Here is a 22,648-nt window from a genome sequence, read left to right on the forward strand (position 1 = left end):
ATCTATTTGATACTTTATCCACAGCAGGCGCTCCGCAATCCAATCCGCTCATCAATCGGACACTGTTGAACCCGCCTTCGTACATACGTCTTCGCGCAGGTGCAGTACAAGTATGTACATCACGCGCGACAGTTGGTTTCCAAAACATCAGTGCAACAAGCTAGCAGCCCAAGTTGATAGCGGCCAGCGACACTTGCTAATAATTGTGGTTTTACCAGAGAATTTGGTTTTACCGAGCTCTGCTTTGGATAGCAGTTAGGTACAGTATCTACGGTAAAACAACAGTGACGTAAGCCTGAATCAAAAATAGCCAACGTTATCTCAAGCTTGGTAGCTTAAACTATCATAAAAGCTATAACTAACCAAGACAAGGCAACGCAAACCAGGTACTGTTAAATAGAGGCAACCAGACTTAATCTTGGTGAAGTGAGCTAAAACTTATGTTGACTTACACGTTTTGAGATGGGCTATGGAGATTTCTTTGTCGATCACATAATTAGCCAGTTGGGTTAACTTATTAACGTTGGATAGTTCGCTGTGGGCTAGCTATAAGCAAAGGTTAGTCACAAATGGCTGTGCAAAATGCACTCTTCTAAAATTGCACTTCAGTCACGTCCCCGAAATGTTACTGTTAACGTTACCTGTTCCAGTCGGATCAACCAGCCACGCAATGCTTATCGCGTAGAATTAACTATAGGGTTGGATACTCTTGGAATAGGGGTGGAAGACTGAAAGAACTGCGAATACGGTGAGAAAATAAGTACTTTCACCCCTTTTGTCCCTAACTTATGTGTCCGATATTTAGCAGACACTTTTATCCCAAGCGACTTAACATAACAACACGCTTTAACCCAATGCGACAAATGTATTTTTGACAGACACCTGACAAGGAAATACTTCTTGATATGGATGCGAAAAACTTTTGGAAGAGTATCTCCATCTAAAGCTAGGTATGGTTTTATTTATTTTTCTATTTACTGAAGTTATGTCATATTTGTTCTGAGTGGGTGTGTTGCATCACTTAAGCCATGATGGAGGAAAGTTTCGTCTAATAATCCTCAGATCTCATTGTCGGAGAGTAGTCCTGGGCAGGACCCTGGACCAATGGAGGGATGTTTGGTGGTACAGCAGAAAAGAGTGGAGCCTTGCAATACGAGCAGACTGTCATTACAGGTTATATATGGAACTGTCTATGCTTCTGCTGATGAAACACTGCATAATGGTTTAAATGCTGGGGGTCATTAAGGTTAGGAAGTGATGTTCACCTTTTTTCACCTCTTGTTTTGCAGATATGATCTGTTCCACAAAACATTCAGTGTGTGGAGAGCGTGGACTTTGGTGCAGAGAGAGAAGAAAATGAAATGTCAAATAGCTACACACTTCGGTATGATTCCCTTCCCCTTCGTAAATCTTCTCCTAACATAAACCAGGGCCAACATACCTATACTTGAGGCCGATGCACATTGTATTTGACTATGATGCTGCTGTAGACTTAATTGGTTGACAATTTACCCTGTGATTGTGCTTTTCTGAAGACTGTGGCATACACCTCTCCCTCTAAGGTATCCCTCAAATTCTAATCACAATAAACTCTCAACTTTCTACAGCTCACAAACATAGGCTGCGTCTTGTGTGGAACTGCTGGGGGTGTACATAGAGAAGCAACGCATGAAGCAGCGGATGCAGGAGACCGCTTTGCAGCACAGCAATGTCTTTTGTGTCAGGTGAGGGGTGCGTCTGAGCTTGAAAGCACACACATACACACTTCATACTTACTGGATATGATTAAACGGAGATCTTCTGTTTTGGTAATCAATGTCAGTACTGATTGTTGCTTCTTCAAAAATGTAATATTAGTTTGTTTTAATAGTTTCATATTATATTTCATATGTTTGGTTGGAATGTGTGTTTTGGAGGCGGGTGTGGGCAGCATGGAGATCTGCTCTTCAGCACCGATATTCTGAGCAGCAGCAGGAGGAAGAGGCCCTTCAACACTGGGCTTACTCTTTACAGAGCAGAGTGAGTGAATGAATGAGCATTCCTTTCTAAAAGAAAATGTCTTATGTGTGTTGTAAGTCTTGATTGTTACTCCCTCATATATGAAAAGCAGTGTGTGTGTCTCAAACGTAGAAATGATGCTTAAGGAAAAAACTGCATGTATGTTCGTGCGTGTTTGAGCAGGTCAGTGAATCTATTGTGTGATTGCCTGTAGGCTTGGCTGCAGTGGAGAGAGAAGTGCTTCCTGGCCCAGCGGTGGAAAGAGCAGGAGGCTAGAGCTCGGCTGCACGCCTGCAGGAGTCTGTGCAGGAAAGTCATACACTGCTGGGTCATCTACACCCAACACTGCCGAGCCACAAGGCAGCCCAAGGGTAGGTAGTTTGGTGGCAGTGAACTTTAACCTTTTTTAATGGCTGCTTAGTTAGTAACAAGGTCGGAATCTGGCACAAAGAAATTCGTTTAAGATAAACATAAAAGAGCAAAAGTCTGAAGTTGTCATTTTTTATGTCAGTGAACATCTATTTTATGTTTTAAAGCAATTAGTCCATAGTGAAGTTAACATATTTTGTGGTTCAAAGTGTATGCCTTTAGTCAAAAGTACTGCAGGAATGGGGTTCTATAAAATTTGTATGCATTTATTTAGTCTGATTTTCTAAGCAGTTGATGAACTGACTAGAGCAGCAGTGAAAGGTAGGAGCTAAAGACCCAGTGATGTTTGTTGTAGCTGCAGCTGATGGTGTATGGCGCCATACTCTGACCGGGAGGTACTGGCGTAGGTGGCTCAAAGAGTGGCAGAGCGAGCGGAGGGAGAGGGAGCTGCAGCTGGTGGTCAAACAGCGGGCACAGCTTGGCATCCAGCGCTGGGCTCTTGGGCAGTGGAGACATTGTATCTTTTCAATTATCTCTTCCTCTCCCTCCCTCTATCTCTCTCTCTCTCGCTCTCTCTCTCTCTCTCTCTCTCTCTCTCTCTATACACACTCTCACACACACACTCATTTTACTGCATATTAATGCCCATGGTTTTGGAATGGGCTGTCCAACAAGCTCATATGTGATGGTCAGGTGTACACCTATTTTTGGCCTTATAGTGTAGCACCAAAAACTATAGGATAATGGAGAATATCCACTCTCTGCAATTCAGTTTCCTGAGACGGTGTTTAGATATCAGAATGCGAGCACAAGAAGTTGAGAAGCAGAAGTTTGCTACTCAGCACTACCAGTGCCATCTGCTGGTCAGTAGGAAATAACACTCCACCTTGAAAGACAAACATACACACGGATGAAAATATATCCACTGTCAAATTCTCTCTTTCTTTCTCTCTGTGTCTGTTTCCAGAGAGGTGCAATGAGAGGCCTGTCCCTGAATGTTTCCCAGTGTAAAAACTACCACCTCAACAATCACTTGGCCCTCCAACACCACTATCAGACAGTAAGCCCTTGATGTTCACCCGGTCTAACCTGGCCCAGTGTTCTCTAAATCTACCCAACCATGTACGATGCCAACATCTCTGTGTCCTTCTGAACTGCACTGAGCTCTAACCCCTCTGTGTCCCACTGAAGGTTATACGAAGGTCTTGGAGAATGTGGCAGCAACGTGTCGAGCAGATGGAGAACAGCCAGCTCCAACCTCAGATCAACGTAGCACTGCATCACCACAGGTACATGAAAGCCCACTACAGCAGCCCACTCTAGGACACACTGTCCCCTCTCTCTACAGGGCAAACTATCTCAGAAGTGCATTCACACAATGATGTGTCTAAGATGTACTGTATATACCACATTTATATACCACAGCCATGTTTTGTTGACTCATGGTAAAGTGGAGCATCTTCACAGCACACTACACATGACCTTAAAGCCATATGTCTAATGTGCCTTCCAGTTGGAGTGAGACTTTATGTGTGTTCACGGGCCTTTATGTGTTTATTCACTAGCATCACCGTTCTACAGCAACACCTGGATCTCTGGAGAGAGCGCCACAAGGAGTGCATATACAGAAAGGTGACACTTCACCTGTACACATACATACAATCTGTCCACTGTCTCTACACGGTACTGTGAACAATTACAAAAATGATATTTACTGACACACAACTTCACAAATAAAGTAAAGTAGTCATTGTAATTTGTCGTTAATGTCAATTATGTGTTGGCCAATGTGTGTCTGTTTGTGTGTAGGATCTGGATCGGCAAGCAGATGCATGGTTTGCCAAGCGTATCCTGCCTCACTGCTTGAGTGCCTGGGTAGAGTTCACCGCACACAGGAGGACGTACACGGAGAGAAGGAAGGAAGCCCAGCTATTTGACCAGTGGGTTCTACTGTAGAACACACACATGCATACAGCTAGCTAGTCGGCAGTGTACACTGTGACACTCAAACCCACACATACTCTCAATAGTATGGCATTTCACCATTGTAAGTCCTCTGGTTTGTTTGTGCAGGCGGCGTATTTGCTCATGGGCGTTCTACGTATGGTGGGCTCGTTCAGAGGAGCAGAAGGAGTACAGACTGGCAGAGAGAATGGTAATGTTAAACTCAGGTCATGTACAGAACACATATACACACTGGCTGACTCGCATTAAACACACATGGTGCCAGAGCGGTGTGCCATATACGTCAGTACACACATATCCACTCCGTCCTGTGTCTGCAGGCTGTGCTGCACGAAGAGCACGTGTGTGTTAGGCGCGGGTGGCAGCGGTGGCGGGGAGCTGCTCGCGTGCATGCGCAGGAGCGCGTGAGCTGCTCAGCTGCTGATGAGATGCGCAGTCACACACTGCTGCAACGCACTCTCAGCCTGTGGAGGGCCAGGATGCAGCACCTCCAGACCAGGTACAGTAATACCTGTGGGCAGAGAGACCACATACAGCCTCACAGTGCCGAAGGCTCCATCCAGTAGTATGTGGTAACCATCGTGATTAACATCTTGAGGCTGAATTGTTTCATCCCATATTAACATGTTTAATGTTTTTTTTCTTGTAGTTAGAAATTACAATAATGATTAATTTCATTACGCGTTCCAACACACTGGAGTTATTAGGTTCGCTAGATGTATGTAATATGAATCTGGACATATTTGTTTTTCTATGCCTTAGCCAACAGCAAGAAGAGCTTGCTAGCCATCATGGTGACCTTCATCTTGCCCGGCAAGCCTGGAACTGTTGGCGCATGGTATGGTAGACCAGCGTGTATATCCGAGTACATCCAACAAATGGGTAAGGGAAGCAAGATGAAATGTTGTAGCTCATCCTATTTTCTGGTGTCTGTGCACATCTGTGTGTCAGTTTGTCAAGCAGAGAAGGGAGAAAAACAAGAGACTGGAGCAGATTGAGCAGCATCACAACTGGAGGCTCCTCACTAAGTCACTACAGGCCTGGAAGGTAACACTTTATACACACACACACACACACACACACACACACACACACACACACACATCTACCACCTCCCTGCCCATAACCCACTTCCTTAGTCTTCTTACAGGTCTGATGGTGGATAGTCATCACTCATCTTTCATTGTGGGTGTTTGTGTGACTTGTTTTAGGATCACCACCTGCAGACCCAGCAGGTGTACACTAGTGCTGAGGAGTCCTGTAGGATCCAGCAGCAGCAACAGCTAAGGTACATAGTACACCTGTGTACACACAAAACACACACAGACACATTCATATATGTGCTGGCACTTATATACATATTCACTGCTATGGACTCAACACATGGGACACAGTCACAGCTCAGGGTTCCTTTACCTCTTCTGCTAGCTTTTGCGGTCGTTCCATCACAGAGTAGGCTGGCTGTTCTGGAGATGTTGTAGGTGATTTGGTACAAAGTAAATTCAATATAAGTTTGAAGTATAAGTTTTTATTTTGATCAGTAGTTTGAAGACCTAAAGTAATGCAATATGCTTTAACCTATAATTATATTTGATCCAGTCTGTGTTAACTTCAGCCCTAAACTTGACCTCTGCTGTTTCTGTAGACACTTTAAGACAACTCGGCATGCATTTAATGTAGGGAAGATAGTCAAATAATGTATTCCATACAGCTGCAATGTGCGCTCTGTCTGTCATGTTCCAAAGGACACTTTTACTCCTCTGATCTTCTGTATATATCCTGCAGGAGACTTTTTCTCCTCTGATCTTCTGTATATATCCTGCAGGAGACTTTTTCTCCTATGGAGGAGGAACTCCGTCCTGCAAGCTGAGGAGAGAAACGTGGAGGAGAGAGCGGTGCTTCATCAACGTCGCCACCTCATGGCAAAGGTAGGAACATCTGAAGCCTGCCCTACGTATAGTTATAGTGAATACTTTAGCATCAGATCGACTGGGTTCATGTTTGTTTTATTTGCTCAGCCGTGTTCAGTTGTAATTAATAATTCATGCAGTGTCATTGTTTTATTTTGAATCCTACCATACCTTGTGTATTATTTGTCAAGTTTGTCAGTGCTTGCTTCACGTAGCTCTATTGAAGCATATGACAGCAATTCATATTTTTCTGTTTTCTTCCAGGTGTGGTTGGCATGGCGACGTGACACTGCTGAGAGGAAGGCACGCCACAGGCATTATGGGATGGCGCTGAAAGAGGCCCAAACTGCACTGAACAGAGGTGAAAGAACTGCTTTTGACCTATCTTTGAATGGGATGCCCATTGTTCTAACTATGTGCAGTTTTCCCTTATAGGTTATGTTTGGATCAACCCTTGCATTTGTTCAGATTGTTGAGGTGTATGTCTGTTATGTTGTAGTATTTTTGGGAGTATGAAAGCAAAACATCAAATAATAAGCTGGAATAAGGTGACTGCTCATCAATTGATGGACTGAGCTAGTTGAGCCACAGCATTACAGCTCCTTTAAAAATCCTTTAAAAATCAATTTATTGAGTCCCTCACTCCATTTTGTCTGTCAGGGCGCTTGCAAGCAGCCCTACTCCGATGGAGAGAGCAAAGCAGGGAGGCGAGGAAAGACAGGGTGAACATGGAGAAGGCCAGCCACCTCCATAGCCAAACGCTGCTCCGTAAATCCCTCTGCTCATGGAACACACTGCACCAACAGCAGAAGCTACATCAGGTGTGGTGTGTGTGTGTGTGTGTGTGTGTGTGTGTGTGTGTGTGTGTGTGTGTGTGTGTGTGTGTGTGAATCCATATATACAGATATAAAGCCTGACTACATAGAAAATGCATGTACATGGTATGTATGCACGTTTGCCCATAAATGCTCTATGTAATTGTTGGGATGTACATATTTCGTGTGTGTGTGTGTGTGTGTGTGTGTGTGTGTGTGTCTATGTGTTTGTTTGTGTGTGTGTGTGAATTAAGGTGATGAAAGAGAAGGGCGTCTGGCTGCTGAGGCGGAGGACATGCCGTGTTTTCTTCACCTGCTGGAAAACTGAGGTGAGCTGAAGACGCCCAGTCAATGGAGGGAACGTAGATTAAGTAGATTATGTCATTATAAATGGACAAAAACAAGGAAGAAGACACACTGTTCCCAGATAAACATAGATGTGTGTGTGTGTGTGTGTGTGTGTGTGTGTGTGTGTGTGTGTGTGTGTGTGTGTGTGTTGCTGCTCCACAGCTGGAGAACAGCCGGAAAGAGGCAGAATCGACAGAGAAGGCTCTCTGGCACTGGTCTCTCAACTTGCAGGCCAAGGTATTGCCTGTCTAAAAATATTTTAGTAGGTCTTCAGGACACTGTGTCTAGCACAATTCCATGTACTCACTTGTCCAGCTGTAGAGTCAAGGCCCTTTTTGGCCCACATATGTTATTACTAAACCCAGGGCTAACCCCAGGCTCCTTGACAACGTGAGAATATGTTCCTTTTAACTGTCCCAAAGACTTTATTATCTGTTTTGCATGCTATGTATTTGTATGCTGTTTTTGCAAGTCATGTATTTGAATGTGGGTGTGAAGGTACTGGACGCCTGGAGGGACTGGGTGATTGATAGGCAGAGGAAGCAGCGGCGTCTGGCTGCAGCCTCTCAAGTCTACCGAGGGTATTTGCTGAAGGAAGGCATTACTCATATTCTCACCTATGCAGAGCACATGGACCGCTTCTCAGCCAGCCTCGCACAGCGCAGTCAAGAGCAGGTCTGTATGAGCTTGGGCTTGTATGTCCCTATCTAAAAACTAGGGCAGCTACACTGTGATTGAGTACCTGCCCTACAGTTGAATATGTGCTCTGACTGCCATACCATCGAGCCTGGCTCTTTGCCGTTGTGGTCAGAGTGTTTACTCAGTAGATCTGGGTTTGAGGCTGGGTGGGTCGACTGCTCGAGTGGGAGGGCTTGCCATGAGGCCATCAGAACGTGCCCACTATGAACCATGTGAAAGGAATTATTTCTATATCCCAAATGTATCGGAGACTCAGTCAGATTGTGATGAAAAACCAAGGATCCAGGTTTTATTCTTTCAATGGTGCGCACCAGAGGAGGACAGAGAGTTCACGGAGTGTGTTCCACCTAAATCTCTTTCACTAACTGTCTCTTGAAAATCAGTCTTTTAAACTCTGGGAAAGCAAGGGATGGGTGGATACCTAAATGCTAATTAGTATCTGTCTCTAGTCTGTGACGGCTTTCTCACACCTCATGTAGGCCGGGAACAGAATACACATGAGAAACTTAGAATAATAACACTAAAATGACCAGTAGGTCAGATATATTGAATTATTGCCTATGGAATATATGTATTAAACTAATTATCAAATGTCGGTCCCTTCACATGCAAGGGACCCCCCAGGATCGGTTGACCCCTGTGTTCAGGGACATCACAGATGGATGAAGCACTAGTGTGTGGGGCACTCTGGGATGGAAGAAGTATGGCGGGGGGGGGGGGGGGGTGCGTGAGCGACGCCTGTGTGCGTGAAGAGCGCATGGGTGCGCTTCCTGAAGGGGAGGACAGTGTGACTAGTCCCGTTGAGTATGTGCTCTGAGTGCCATACTATCTAGCCTGGCTCTTTGATGTTGCGGTCACATTTGTTTGAGGTTTGAAGCCGATTGGTTACGACTGCAGTCTCACTTTGGAACTTAACACACACTGGAAAAACTTAACTTTGATTTGTGTACCTCTGCCTGGCCTCAGATGTCTCCCCAAAGCTTAAATTCTCAAGGTTTTTGTGTTTTCGGGGTAGCTTTTCCGTTTACCACTTTAGGCTTGCTCTTTGTAGAAGCTTCAGTTTCTGACAATGCATATGGTGAAGTCGTACATTATACCCACTATAAGGATTAATAACTGCTGGTATGTATATAACTATGTAACTACTGGTATGGTCAGATGTAAACAGTTGTGTTTTGTGAGATGTGGAGTTTGCTGAGCCAAGGTTGGTGAGCCCTCTTTAGGCCATGTTTAATCTGAGCTTCAGGTGTTGTACCTTTGCCTCTGTTGTTTGAGCAGAGTTGCCGGCATGTGCAGGCTGTGGTGAGGAGGTGTGCCCTTCGCTGGAAGCACCGGGCGCTCTCCGGCCCAGAGCGGAAGGAGGTCGATAAGACGACGAAGCCTAAGAAGTGTGTGAGCTTCAGCCTGCCGGAGGAGGCCTCTGAAGACACCGCCAGGGACTCCTCCCAAAGCACTCTCCAGAATGTAACCAGTTTGGGTGTCCAGAGCGCGGCTGACATGCTAGAGCACCAGCCTATGAAAATGACCCATGTTGAGAAGGGGCAGGGAGATTTGATCACCAAACAGCTGTGAGTGATGGTGGCTGCTATGCCAACCATTGTTTACCTATCTTCTTTTTGTATCTTCTTTTTTCTTTCTCCACTTGTTTTAGCCCGTGCCCAGTCTTGAAAAGTCTGACATGTTTTCAGTATGTGAAAATCAGCTCAGTTACTTAGGGGGGCTTCTAGGTACTACTGCTTGTGTTTCAGTCCTGTCTGTCTTTGTAGTTTGTTTTTAAGAGCCTCCAGGATTCCACCACGGAGACTCGATCAACATGGCAAATGCAGTGAGCCTCAGGACAGGTACATATCATGCCACTAAGGACAGGTACATAGCATGCCACTAAGGACAGATACATATCATGCCACTAAGGACAGGTACATAGCATGCCACTAAGGACAGGTACATATCATGCCACTAAGGACAGGTACATAGCATGCCACTAAGGACAGGTACATAGCATGCCACTAAGGACAGGTACATAGCATGGCACTAAGGACAGATACATATCATGCCACTAAGGACAGATACATATCATGCCACTAAGCCTACTGTGCATGTGACCATTAAAAGATTAAGTAACTCTGCAGCAAAATGTTCTACACAAATTGCCAAGGCTTACACAAATCACTTACTTATCCTTTAAGGTAGAATATGTCATTTTTGTTGCCAAAAAAGGCTATAGGCATAGCTATAACAATGATACAACAGTAAGAGAATGATTTGTCTTTGTATGCCACGGTAGTATGTGCAACACAATCCACCTTTAAGTTATCTTAGACAGATTGAATAAAGTATAAATGCTATCATTACCTGTACAAGAGGAATATGCTTACTTTTAGTGAGTACCTACTGATCAACATACCTGGATGAATGTCTTGAGTGGTCTTGATTTGCACGCTTGCTTTTTGCATGAAATGTCTTTTAGACTCCACCCATCAAAGCAATCATACCAAGTAAATCTTAGGTTTTTTTAACAGCTGAAGTTAAAGGCTAGGATGTACAAGTGCTTCCATGTGTGTTCCATGTATCTTTTCTTGCCCTTTTCCACTAGCAATCAGAAGCCCCTCCCTTATGCTGAGTCAGCATTACTTCGCCAGGCTGATGGGGACCAGGAGCGTGCGCCCTCAGTGCTAGTCCCCCGAACCCATGTGCCAACCGTGCCAACCACGTGCAGTGCTGCTCCTGTTGTTCCAGGCCCTGTGCCCATGACTCCTGACTCTGCCTCAGCCATGCCCAGCTCTGCACTCTTCACGCACTGCTCTCTGCCAGTCCCTGTGAGGTTCTCCTCACTTTCCTACCCTCCTCTGCCTGCAACCCCAGTGGCCAGCACCGCCCAAGAACCAGTAGTTCACCCAAAACCAGATGCCAACAGTGACGTGCTGCTACCCCCGTCTATGTTTATGGCTCCCCATACACAGGCCATGGTGACCGCGTCCTCATATGTTTTCAGGATAAGAATTTGAAGGAGTATTTATCCATTTTTGCAGCACGAACACTCACTGTTCTCTCCCTCTCAGGAGAAGGACTCCAGGCTGAGACTGAGGGAGCCTCACATGCACTTAAACAGACACCCATCTCCTCAGTCAGGTAGGTCCAGAACTCATTACCAGCCTTCACTAGAAAAAACACCTATTAGTTACCTATTATCACCAGACAAACTCTATTTATAGTCCATATCAGGTATGTATTCACATAAGGCGGTGTACTAAACCCATTGCTCTTTGGTAAGATCTGGTGTAGGATGCTAGAATTGTCTCTTGTCTTCCCACACTTCTGCAGGTGTGTGTCTAGACCAGTCGGAGCAGGAGGATGAGGATGAACAACAGCGGCAAAGAGAGGAGAAAGCTCTTCAGACCGCGGCCCTGACGCGAGACCTGATCAGCATCCAGCTGGACATGCAGCGCTACCAGCGCGACAGGAAGCAGCTGCAGTAGGTCACCTCGCTCACACACCCACAAGCCACTGCAAACATGCGCTCAGCATAGACATGGTTTAGAACTGACAGTGTTGTACACTACCTGCAGGAAGTAGTATATTGCTAACATAAAGTGGTGAGAAAAAGGCAATTAATAAAGGACCACACACAGACCATTATAACCCTTAAAGGTGTAGGTCTTTCATTTAGAGCATTATAACCCTTAAAGGTGTAGGTCTTTCCTTTAGAGCATTATAACCCTTAAAGGTGTAGGTCTTTCCTTTAGAGCAATTGCAAAAAAGTCGAGGTGTCAGTGAGCACAGTTTCCTACTCCTTCAAAAGGCACTTGGAAACTGACAGGAAGTGACACGTGGTCAGAGACCCAAAGCCACAACAGAATCAGAGAGTCTCAGAGTCAACCGCTTGCAGGGGCTCACAGGACAGCTTCACAGTGGTCAAAGTAAGCAAATATAGGTTTCAACTGTGAAGAGAAGACTTCAGCCTGCAGGTTTGACCGGTTGAGTGGCATTAAGAAAGCCACTGCTAAAATGGCTAAATAAGAAAAAAGAGGCTTGCCAGGGCCATGAAGCACCGGCCGTGGACTACTTTAGACTGGAAGATCATCTTAGGGACCAATGAATCAAACCTGAATCTTCAGTTCATCATGCAGGGTTTTTGTCCACCAGTGAGAAGGTGAAAGGATGGTTCCTCCGTGTGTGACACCAACTGTTAAACATAGAGACGGAGGATTGATGGTCTGGATTGCTGCGACTGCCACCCTGAACCAAAAGGGCTACCACCGCATTTTGTAGCATCATGCAATACAATAGAATAGAATCACTTTTATGGGCCAAGTAAGTTTGCACAAACAAGGAATTTGACTCCGGGTAAAGTGGCTCTCAGTGTACTTACACAAAATATACATCACAAACACAATACAACACAACAGTACAATACCCTCTGGTCTACACCCAGATGCTCTGGGGTTCACCCTACAGCAAGATATGGACCCAGAACATACCTCCAGTCTATATCAGAACTACAGCAAGATATGGACCCAGAACATACCTCCAGTCTATATCAGAACTACAGCAAGATATGGACCCAGAACATACATCCAGTCTATATCAGAACTACAGCAAGATATGGACCCAGAACATACATCCAGTCTATATCAGAACTACAGCAAGATATGGACCCAGAACATACATCCAGTCTATATCAGAACTACAGCAAGATATGGACCCAGAACATACATCCAGTCTATATCAGAACTACAGCAAGATATGGACCCAGAACATATCTCCAGGCGATATCAGAACTACCTTTGATAAAAAGAACAAGGTTGGTGAGGTAGGCTTCAGACTTAAACCCCATCGAGCTGGTTTGGGATGAAGTGAACAGAAGGGTGAAGGCAAAGCAACCAACAAATGCAACACATTTTTTGTAACTTCTGCGACAGTGTTGGGGGGAACTATCTGAGCAATATTTGATTTCCTCTGTAGACAGAATGCCATGGGTGTGTTCAGCTGTTATATCTATAAAAAGGTCGCTACTTTTTGTGTGAACAGAACAATTATGTGATTTATTTTTTTTCTCCAACGTTTTAATTCCGGAGTACGTTGAGACAATAAACTGCATACATTTCAATGAAAAATGTAGGTGTTCTAAAACTTTACACCGGTAGTGTAGGCGGGTTTTCCATGAGTTTTGAAAAGTCAAAGTGTGTGAAAGTGATGCAGGGGTTTTCTCTGTGTCTGCTCACACTTGGACATGCTTTCATGTGTGCTTGTGTATGTGTGTTTTTGTCTTGTTTGTGTGTTTATGTGCGGATTTAGGGCTTGGCGAAAGCTGGAGCAGGTGCTCAGGAGCTGGTTGGAGACCACAGGAAGTGATGTGGAGGCTTCAGAGACTTCCAGTGTCCAGCAAGAGCTAAAAGAGGTGACGCTCGCCACTGCCACCTCTAAACCCTAAACCCTAGCTGTGTGTATATGAGAACTTTGGATTAAAAGTGTGTAGGAATAATTAGACACTTAGAAATGGTGGAGCACAAAACAAGATTGGTGATTCAAACATCGTAGTGCAATAGTTATCTTGTCAAAATTGGCCAGATAAAGATTAGCTGCTCATTAGCACATTTCATTATATGCAGTCTCTAGACTGGTACTATCTGTTACAATGTGGCATAGTTGAATCTGGCTCCATAAAAATGCCCTGAGAACAGTGACAGGGGAGATTAAACGGGTGGGCCCTCCAGAAGATGTGCCTGGAGCTGTGTCTGTCTGCAGCTCAGCTCTACTGGTGCTGCCCACGGAGTCAGGGGTGGCTCAGATTTAACATGCATTCCTGCCAGAGAGCATGACAGCCATAAATCTGAAGCCGTGGAAAACCAATCAGCTTGATGGAAGGGGTTGATGAATCAAAGCAGTCTCCAAAATGGAAGCATGAGGAGCATCAAATAGAGGTGTTCAAATTTAGGACACACCAGTAAAACTCATCGTGTCTGATTTTTATGAAGTTGTGACTTTTATGGTGCTGTGATAGTCACAAGTTGCACACAAGTTAACCGTGATGTTCATGTGTTTGTCCTCAGCTGGAGGTGAACATAGAGCATCTCTCTGACCTTCTGGCCAATCAGAAACCAGCCATGGTGCGCCATGCGGCCCGCATCCAGAACATCGAGGGCCTCCTCAAGCGTCAAAGCCATCCTGACATTTGACATCAGAGACATGACCTTTGAATCACTACCCCAAAGCACGCTGACCTGTGACACCTGCTATAACAGATGTGGTTTGACCATTGGACAAGCTGTTGAATGCACATAAAGCACACAAAAGTTGTACAAGAAATGGCCGTGGTGTTGACAATCAAGAGCAGGATGATGTTTTGGAGTTGTTAACTTTGGGGAGAAATGTTTTTGGTAGTGTAGATACTTGGCTATGAAAGCATTGTGTGAACATTATCATGGAAGTGCCTTCATTTTATGTATTTGTTTTGATGCTTCTGCTTGTTTTCTACATAAGCCTTTGTGCCAATGAAATGTCCCTTTCATACAGAAATAAAATGCACAAGCAATATATGTGACAATGGAATTGTATTGGTGTCTAAACAGAGAAAGTGATATTAACTTGCTCGCTCTCCATATCGCATTTTTTCTTTGCTGCTTTTGGCTTCACGTGTTAAAATTTGAGTGCACACTGCTTTTGGTATTATGGGGTAATCTTGAATTCACTGGCAAATGTCTGGACGACAATAGTCCGCGTGACAAACTCGGTTTAATGCGTTCCAGATGCGCCCAATCTGAAAACCTGAGTCGCAAGTGTATGAACGCATAGCCTACACTTGGGAGAGAATTGTTTGATACTTGTCAGAAGAGATCCGTGTTTGATCAAGGCCATCTGTCGTAGGTCCAGGATATGGTCGGCTGTCGAGGTTTCCCTCGAGTCTCCATGGGACTCCGTCTGTGTTGCAGGCGCTAAACTGCAAACGCAATAGCGTTAGTTATTTCCTTCCAGACACCATCATGAAAGCTGCGTGTGTTATTGTAATCATCATCATATGCGCCTCTCAGACCTCGGGTGAGTGCGTAGGCTTCTCTTCATGCTGTAATATATTATTTAAATAACTATTTTGCAAAGAAGTTTCTTTTTATCTGCCATGCTGTTGTTTAAATACAGATAGTAGAGCTTTAAGATGTTCATGGTTTGTCGGAATTTATCGAATTACAGCCTGTTTACTACGACCCACACAGTAAAGTCAGACCGTATTCATTCTTCAGCCTATATCTACATTATTTCGCTGAAGGTCCCTGTACCCAATCAGCAATTAAAAGTGCGCATCTTGATCGTTGCGCATCACGTGCAGGCTGAAGACTTCAGATGATTGTCCATACTGTATGAGCCCTCTTACTTCCTACGGAAAAATATTTGAGATAAAACCTGAATGTATTTAGGAATTCTATGCTTTTCGAAGAAATGCGGTCATATAAATGGTTCTCACTTTTGCCACATAATGTATGTTCTTCCCCTTAAGATGTTACGTATGGAACCTCTGGGTGAATGTCCATGAATACTCTATGTTTTAAGTCATTCAAGTGTTTGTTGATGTAGGTAAGAAGATGAGGTGGTGCACAGTGTCAGAGACGGAGCAGAAGAAGTGTGCTGAGCTGTCCAAGGCTCTGGTGGCTGTTCTGCCTCCGGCGGCCGTGAATGCTTTCGCCAGGCTGTCCTGTGTGAGGGCCTACAGCACGGCCGACTGCATTGACAAAATCAGGGTGACTCTCATTGTCCTCCCTCCTTTTCTCACAGATTTGTGCACACACACTTTCTCCATCCATCTGTTTGACTCTTTCGATCTCTGTCTCCTTCTCCTTCCTTTTTTCAACCCCCACCCACCCAGTCTGTTTTGGAACAGTCTTTTACACATCTGTCTGGCAGCATCTAATTCACAGTGTCAATATCTGTCTGTCTCACTGTCTTCCTGTGAACTGATTTTTTTACATTATGATTATAAATCTTCATGGTTTCCTCTCTAGGCGAATCGTGCAGACCTAGTGACGTTGGATGCAGGGGAGGTCTACACTGCTGTCAAACAGTTTGGCCTCACTGCCATAGCAAAAGAAATCTACAGTGATGGTGCATATGCTCTTTTGTTTGTTTTTTTTTGCCGTAGAAAAACAAATCTATCAAGAAATCAAGAATTCTAAAGAATCTCTCTCTTAGTTTCTCCATCTCTGTTTAGTGCATAACAAACGGGTCAAAGCCAGGTGTCACACATCATCAATAGTGCTTTGTTTCACCCCTTGTACTGTACTTGTATCAAGCCCCTCATCTCTACTGTGCTGTGATTGTGTGCCTGTCTGGCCGAAAGGTGGCTGTATCCTTGCGGTGGCTGTAGTGAAGAACAGCAGTGAGGGGCTGGATATGCGCTCTCTACAGGGCCGCAGGAGCTGCCACAGTGGGGCTCGCTGGACAGCCGGCTGGAGCCTCCCGCTGGGACACCTGCTGTCCCGAAACCTGCTGCCCTGGCCAGAGGAGCAGCCATTCAGCCAAGGTAACACAGACGCATCACTCTGCATAAAAACACCAAACACACGCACGCACACCAGTGCGCTGGGATGCATGTAGCTTCAGCCCTGGTCCATATGTACAGTTTTTAAGCAGTGACTACATACCTTAGGGGGTGATGAGATTGGGAGCATTCTCTAAACTGCATGTCTATGGCCTTTGTGTTTTGCCAGCGGTGAGTCACTTCTTCAATGCCAGCTGTGTGCCAGGGGCGGCCTCCCTAACACCTAAGCTTTGTGGCCTCTGCCAAGGTCAGAGGTCGTACGTCCGCCACCGCAACTTTCACTGTGAAACATCTCACAGCGAACCCTTCTATAACAACCAAGGGGCTCTCAGGTTAGGTATACTAATGTTGCCTAGATACATTTCTTACATTTATGGAATATCCAATGTGTTTGCATAACCACCTCGAAGCAGATAAATATTACAATAGGGACATCTTTTGTAGAGCATCCATATTCTGAGGATTATATCAAATTAATTGGTATGGTGTTGTTTGGTGTACCACTTCATGTGTTTTCATCCTCTCATTCTTTGTCCCTTACCTTCTATTATCTCACCTGCTCTCTCTCTCTCTCTCTCTCTCTCTCTCTCTCTCTCTCTCTCTCAGATGTCTAAAGACAGGAGCAGGAGAGGTGGCATTTGTGGACCACACTGCCCTCAGCAGCATTGAAGGTCAGTAACCTCTTCTTTTTTCAGTTACATTATTTGTTGTAGTTAGAGTAGACATTTTAGGCCATGTTTATAGTCATATATATTACTATACTTCTATAACTATATTTCCCATTGATATATGTTCATGTATATTTTGAGCAGACATTTTTTCTGAAAATGATTTTAATTTGGACATCTGCCTTTCTGCCTGCTTCTGTTTATTGTGTCACGTTCGTCATGTCCACTCTCTGGTTTTGCCGCTCAGAGAGTGAGAGAGGAGAGTACAGGTTGCTCTGCACAGACGGCCTGAGTGCTCCTCTTAGTGACTTCAGGAGGTGTAACCTGGGCAGGGGTCCCGGAGGGGGAGTCGTCACACGCAATAACTACCGCAAGATTGCCCGCAAATTCCTCACAGCAATAACGGTGTGTGTGTGTGTGTGTACTTCAACCTGGATGTGCAGTGTGGTTGTAGGTTGAAATACTGATAGAATGAATACTGTATGTTTATAAACTGATTTATCAAGATTCAGTGCATGATTTTGTACAGATGCTCTACAGACATGTTTAAGATTTTACCAAAGTTGTGTAAAAGGTTTTATTCCAATATATATTCAATTATAATTTATTTCGTTTTTTTGGTCTTGAGAAAATGGCAATAGTTCTTGGATTTGAATATGTAAATATTACCTTTATCTTGATTATGTAAGATGGTGTTTGGCTTGCGAGGAAGGGAGAGACAGCGATTCCAGCTGTTTGACTCAAAGCCGTTTGGCTCCAGCGACCTGCTCTTCAAGGATGTAACAGAGAAGCTAGCCATCCTGCCTGATGACATTGACATCAGTCAGGTGCTCGGCCTGGACTATGTGGCTCTTCTTAAAGGCCTGGGACATGAAGGTTCTCTCTTCCTCACTCTGTCTATGAATTTCCCTAAATCTGCCCCTTCACTTTACAGTGGTACGCCGTGGATACATTTGTCTACTGAAAAACAATGTTGTGAGTATTCTTGTGTGTGCAGGTAGTTCTCTTGAGGACAGTGTAGTGCGGTGGTGCTGCATCAGCCATGCAGAGCAGAAGAAGTGTGAGCGCTGGGCTCTAAGCATCAAGTCTGACCCACTGGTGTGTGTGAAGGCGGCCTCCATGAGCGACTGCATCGAGAAGATCAAGGTTCAGTAACATCTATTGTCGAAATTAAACTGTGATTCCTTTGACAAATTGTTTAGTACCGCAGGTAAACTGCTTTCTTTGGGGAAAGGAGACAATGGGGACAAAAAGACAAGCTGAGAAAACCCAACAGCCCCATCTAGAACTTGTATGATTCCATGTGATACTGAAGGACATAAATAGAAGCCCAAAATGAGAGGGACCAAAGATCCTCCTATTATAAGTTCCTAAATATGGTCCATTGTGCAGTGGTTAGGGTTCAAAGGGCATCTTGATGGGTATTTATTGTCTAACACACCTTGTATCACCTCTGATATGAGAAGGTTATTTCCTGGTGTGTCCACAGAGAGATGAAGTAGATGCTGTTTCACTGGATGCAACTCACATCTTCATTGCTGGGAGATGTGGTCTTGTTCCTGTGGTGACCGAGTACTATGGTAACCCTTGAATGTGACATCTGAGTGGATAGACTTGTAGAGTCAGGGTTGTGTCAGCTTACTCTCCTTTCTAAAAAACATTTCTTTTTTTTTCTTTTGTGTTTGCATGGGTGTCTGTGTACTTTTGTGCATTGTGTGGTGTTATGCACATATTCCAACCCATACATTGAAGGAGAGAAGTGTGAACCATCTGCGGGATCCACTCATTTTGAGACTGAAGGTATGTCTTGGAACTAATTCCCCAAAATAAATGTTTTGAAGATCACGTTATGTGATACTGCATTGAGTGATAACTTTGCAAAGCATTTAGCATAGTGCTGAAATGGCCACGTTACAGCACAGATTTGACCAACCCACAGAGGCCTAACAGGATTGTGTCCCCACAGACATGCCCCCCGTGTGGGCTGTGGCACTGGTGCGGCGCTCCAGCAAGAATGTGTTTTTGGGGAACCTGGGGGGCCGGCGCTCCTGTCATGGCCACATGTACAGCCCTGCTGGCTGGCTGCTGCCTGTCAGGCACCCCCTCAGCCATGAACACAACAGCAGCTCCGGCTGCAACCCCAACAAAGGTATTCATTACTACAGAGCTGTCTGAGGCTGTGATTCCTGTGCTGGGCTTTAATTCACAGCAGAGATATTTGGCAATCTACCATCCACTTAATGATGTAGTGAATATTGGCTATAATAATATGGTGTTTTTGTAAGTATACTCTAAGGTCTTCTGGAAGGGTTGCCTTCCTGGCTCTCGGGATAACCTCTGTAAGGTCTGCATGGGAGGAACAGAGGAGGCAGCTACTAAACGTTGTGCTGATAACCACAATGAACGTTACTATGGAAACATGGGTGCTTTGAGGTGAGCAAATGCTTGCAGTAGCCAGTTCAAATTTGTATAGACTGATTTGTACTTTTATCTATGGGATTCAGGAACTTCCTCTGTAGTTTTATTTTGGAGAAGCCAGTCTGACCAGTGCTCCCTGGTTGTTGGGTGTTGGTCTCACTGCAGGTGCCTTGTGGGAGATCCCAGTGGAAAGAGTTATGGGGATGTGGCTTTCCTGGAACACCACAACTTGGAGAACAACATCCTGCGTAAGCATCACCAGTTGTGCTTGGACACTTTATATTGTTGATGTGGTCTCTCTTAAACAACTTACAGGTTGTTCAAAGCCACTTGTAAAATGTTAGTGGAGATCAATTTATTATTCACTGTTTATACTGGTACATGTCATCTAATAAATGAAGTATTAGGCCACTGCGAGGTAGATCATAAAAAATGTGTGCTTCACTGTCAGTCTCACAAGTTCTCATGTAGATCTCCAGTCCAACCTCACTGAAAATGAATTGGAAGTTGAGCTCCCCTTTCTTGTATTTCTGCTCACATCCAACACTGGTGTGTGTCTGTACCTGGAATGTCTGGGGATGGTGTGTGTCTTTGGGCAGGGCTGAACTCCACTGGCTGGGCAGAGGGCTGGCTGTCCTGGGACTTTGAGCTGCTGTGTGGGTCAGGTGGCCGTGCCCCCCTCTCTGACTGGCAGAACTGTAATCTGGGAGCAGTGCCACCCAATACGGTCATGACTCGACCTGTTCTTACCACCCGCATCTATGACTTTCTCATCAAGTCTCAGGTTAGGGTTTACAGGTCAAGAGATATTAAAGTCATCGTCAAATATGACATTAATATCATGACCTTATTTTAAGCTGAAATTACTTTTTCCCTTTGAAAATGGATGAACAGCTCAAGGCTATGCATTAAATTATATTAAATTAAATTATATTAAACTATCCCTTCCCTCAGGAAACTCTGGCAACCCACCCAGACTCAGAGTTTCAACTGTTTGAGTCTCAGGAGTATGGGGAGAGTGATTTGCTCTTCAAAGATGCCACAAGCTGCCTGGTCCACACCAGCCACATGGACTACCGCACTATCCTTGGAGAGGAGTTTTATAGGCAAGCTGAAGCAGTCTTCAACTGCACACGCGCAGGTGGGAAGCTGTCTTAAAGGGTTCTTCGATTTTCTACTGCAGATAGTATTGCCATAAATTTGGTTACAAGAAAGGTTGTGAACTTGCCTGAACTGATATAGAAAAGCCTTTATTGTCATTGTATTTGCATACAACGGAATTTGGAGCGCTGCGTTAGTGCAAATACACTGTCAATAAAGGCTCTTCTATATAGCTGAGAGAGTGTATGTTGTGTGTTTTACTTATAGGAGTACAATAACAAGTTGTCATCTTGTTTCATCACAAAAATAAATAATTTCTGACATTTTTTCAATGATATTCCTCAGATATTTTGGAGTTTTGCAACCAGGATGTTTGCAGTATTTTCTGAACAAAATGACATCAAGACAAGAATCCCCTTTTCAACATACTCTGTGGGTCCAATCGCCCCTGATTCAGATGTTGTATGCTGGTATACAGTGTCTTTCTTGTAAAACATTGAGCTAAATAAACTAATAAATGTATGCCAACTGTGTAACATAAAGGAAATTTGTTTACATGCAAAAAAAAATTGTAACTTTGTATCACAGACATAAATGTATAACCACCACCGTGATTGTATGTTTTTACATACAGTTGGGTCTCAGCTGTTGATTGCTTGAAACTAAATGAGAACCAAATATGGAAATTTAGATAAATCAATAATCTTCGCTGGATTCATTTTACTAATCAGTGACTAAAGAACATTTGTGAAATCCACTTCATTTGAGAGGAGTCAAAATAGAGTTCAAATAGCAGCTATAGCAATCTGAGAATGTTAATTTAATGTGGGGTTGTGGTGAAATGCTGCACAGCTGAAACTGGCAACACTGAAAAGCGTAATAGGGGTGAACACTAACTATTTAATGTAGGCTATGTATGTAATACTTCATGTACAGTAGCCTAATGTGTGTGTAGTGCGGGGCTTACGCTGAAGTATATAGACATAAGGTTGTTATGGCTATGCGCTTCAGTTATAAAATCGGTTTACTGTGGTTGGACTACAACTCCCAGTTTCCACATGCTTGTATAACTTGTAATTTCCGTTTCCTGTTTGCCGGCTACACATGAAAATTGTCTCTTGTGTTTTTAAGATAGCTAAATGTGTACCAGAAAACTGTAGGTTGGGAATTTAAGTTGCGTCCTCTGTGCCTTGTATGTGGTGAGTAGCATGCGGTGAAACTTCAGCTGACGTATCATGTTACTGATATTACATGTCCTTGTGCATTCCAGTGACCTGTCATTAATCCAGTTGAAGTTAGTCTTGATCCATCCAGCGGTTCACTTCATGTTTCACAGCTAACACCAACATTACTGTGATCTATCTGCCTCACTAAACTTAGTTGCCTACCAATAGTTGCGATAAGAAACAGCATTTAACTGCAATTTTATAACCAGTTACAGCTATAGTATTGTGTGTTTTGAGACCCCTGCTTTAGAAAGCCCAGATGATGACGACGACATGGAGACACCTGCCGCGGTACTTGGTTATGAGAAGGGGTGCCTTCTCTTCCTCGGCATGTATGGGGGCTGTGAATTTTGTGCCCGCCAGCCGCTCCATTGACCCCAGCGATTTGGAACGGCTTCGGGCTTTTGTGTCAAGGGCACGACGTCTCTTCGTTATCACTGGCGCTGGACTTTCCACCGAGTCAGGAATCCCAGATTACCGCTCAGAAGGAGTAGGTTTGTACGCGCGAACTGATCGGCGGCCCATGCAGCATGTCGAGTTCCTGCGTAGTGCCAAAGCACGACAGCGCTACTGGGCGCGCAACTATATGGGGTGGCCACAATTC

At 44.5% G+C, this 22,648-nt stretch overlaps 3 protein-coding genes across 5 annotated transcripts in view; all 3 read left to right on the forward strand.

Annotated features, from left to right (window-relative positions):
- The first annotated feature begins 2 nt into the window (after window positions 1-2).
- On the forward strand, window positions 3-14,638 carry sfi1 (SFI1 centrin binding protein). Of its 2 annotated transcripts, none has more exons than XM_031568326.2 (31): window positions 3-748; window positions 879-950; window positions 1,063-1,173; window positions 1,290-1,384; window positions 1,608-1,724; window positions 1,917-2,019; window positions 2,213-2,369; window positions 2,729-2,884; window positions 3,160-3,230; window positions 3,335-3,427; window positions 3,559-3,656; window positions 3,933-3,999; window positions 4,177-4,307; window positions 4,441-4,522; window positions 4,653-4,831; window positions 5,095-5,170; window positions 5,284-5,379; window positions 5,544-5,620; window positions 6,158-6,260; window positions 6,507-6,603; window positions 6,903-7,063; window positions 7,312-7,386; window positions 7,568-7,642; window positions 7,904-8,080; window positions 9,383-9,672; window positions 9,871-9,945; window positions 10,698-11,070; window positions 11,164-11,233; window positions 11,426-11,576; window positions 13,400-13,502; window positions 14,155-14,638. In XM_031568326.2, exons 5-31 carry the CDS (start codon window positions 1,669-1,671, stop codon window positions 14,278-14,280), a joined length of 3,318 nt encoding a protein of 1,105 aa, XP_031424186.1. In that variant the 5' UTR covers window positions 3-748; window positions 879-950; window positions 1,063-1,173; window positions 1,290-1,384; window positions 1,608-1,668; the 3' UTR covers window positions 14,281-14,638. The 2 variants fall into 2 exon arrangements, with proteins under 2 accessions (XP_031424186.1, XP_031424185.1); XM_031568325.2 differs by having other exon boundaries at window positions 6-748; window positions 2,723-2,884.
- Window positions 14,639-14,682: 44 nt separating this feature from the next.
- Window positions 14,683-21,340, forward strand: zgc:172271 (Saxiphilin-like). Its single transcript, XM_012815006.3, has 17 exons — window positions 14,683-15,139; window positions 15,671-15,834; window positions 16,096-16,195; window positions 16,431-16,613; window positions 16,801-16,963; window positions 17,238-17,302; window positions 17,547-17,704; window positions 17,989-18,175; window positions 18,297-18,445; window positions 18,789-18,879; window positions 19,052-19,099; window positions 19,266-19,448; window positions 19,585-19,732; window positions 19,883-19,965; window positions 20,317-20,501; window positions 20,672-20,858; window positions 21,164-21,340. The coding sequence occupies exons 1-17, from the start codon at window positions 15,085-15,087 to the stop codon at window positions 21,205-21,207; spliced, it is 2,193 nt and encodes a 730-aa protein (XP_012670460.1). The 5' UTR covers window positions 14,683-15,084; the 3' UTR covers window positions 21,208-21,340.
- A 143-nt stretch (window positions 21,341-21,483) lies between these two features.
- The window catches only part of sirt4 (sirtuin 4), a 3,620-nt gene continuing 2,455 nt past the window's right edge, over window positions 21,484-22,648 (forward strand). Inside the window, exons 1-2 of one of the 2 annotated variants that reach the window (XM_012815008.3) lie at window positions 21,484-22,017; window positions 22,282-22,648. In XM_012815008.3, the coding sequence (XP_012670462.2) occupies window positions 22,304-22,648 (345 nt within the window). In that variant the 5' untranslated portion in view covers window positions 21,484-22,017; window positions 22,282-22,303. The other variant, XM_031568327.2, reaches the window with a different exon arrangement.

The sequence above is a fragment of the Clupea harengus genome, chromosome 5 (assembly GCF_900700415.2).
Source record: "Clupea harengus chromosome 5, Ch_v2.0.2, whole genome shotgun sequence".
In the NCBI taxonomy this organism is placed as follows: Eukaryota; Metazoa; Chordata; class Actinopteri; order Clupeiformes; family Clupeidae; genus Clupea; species Clupea harengus.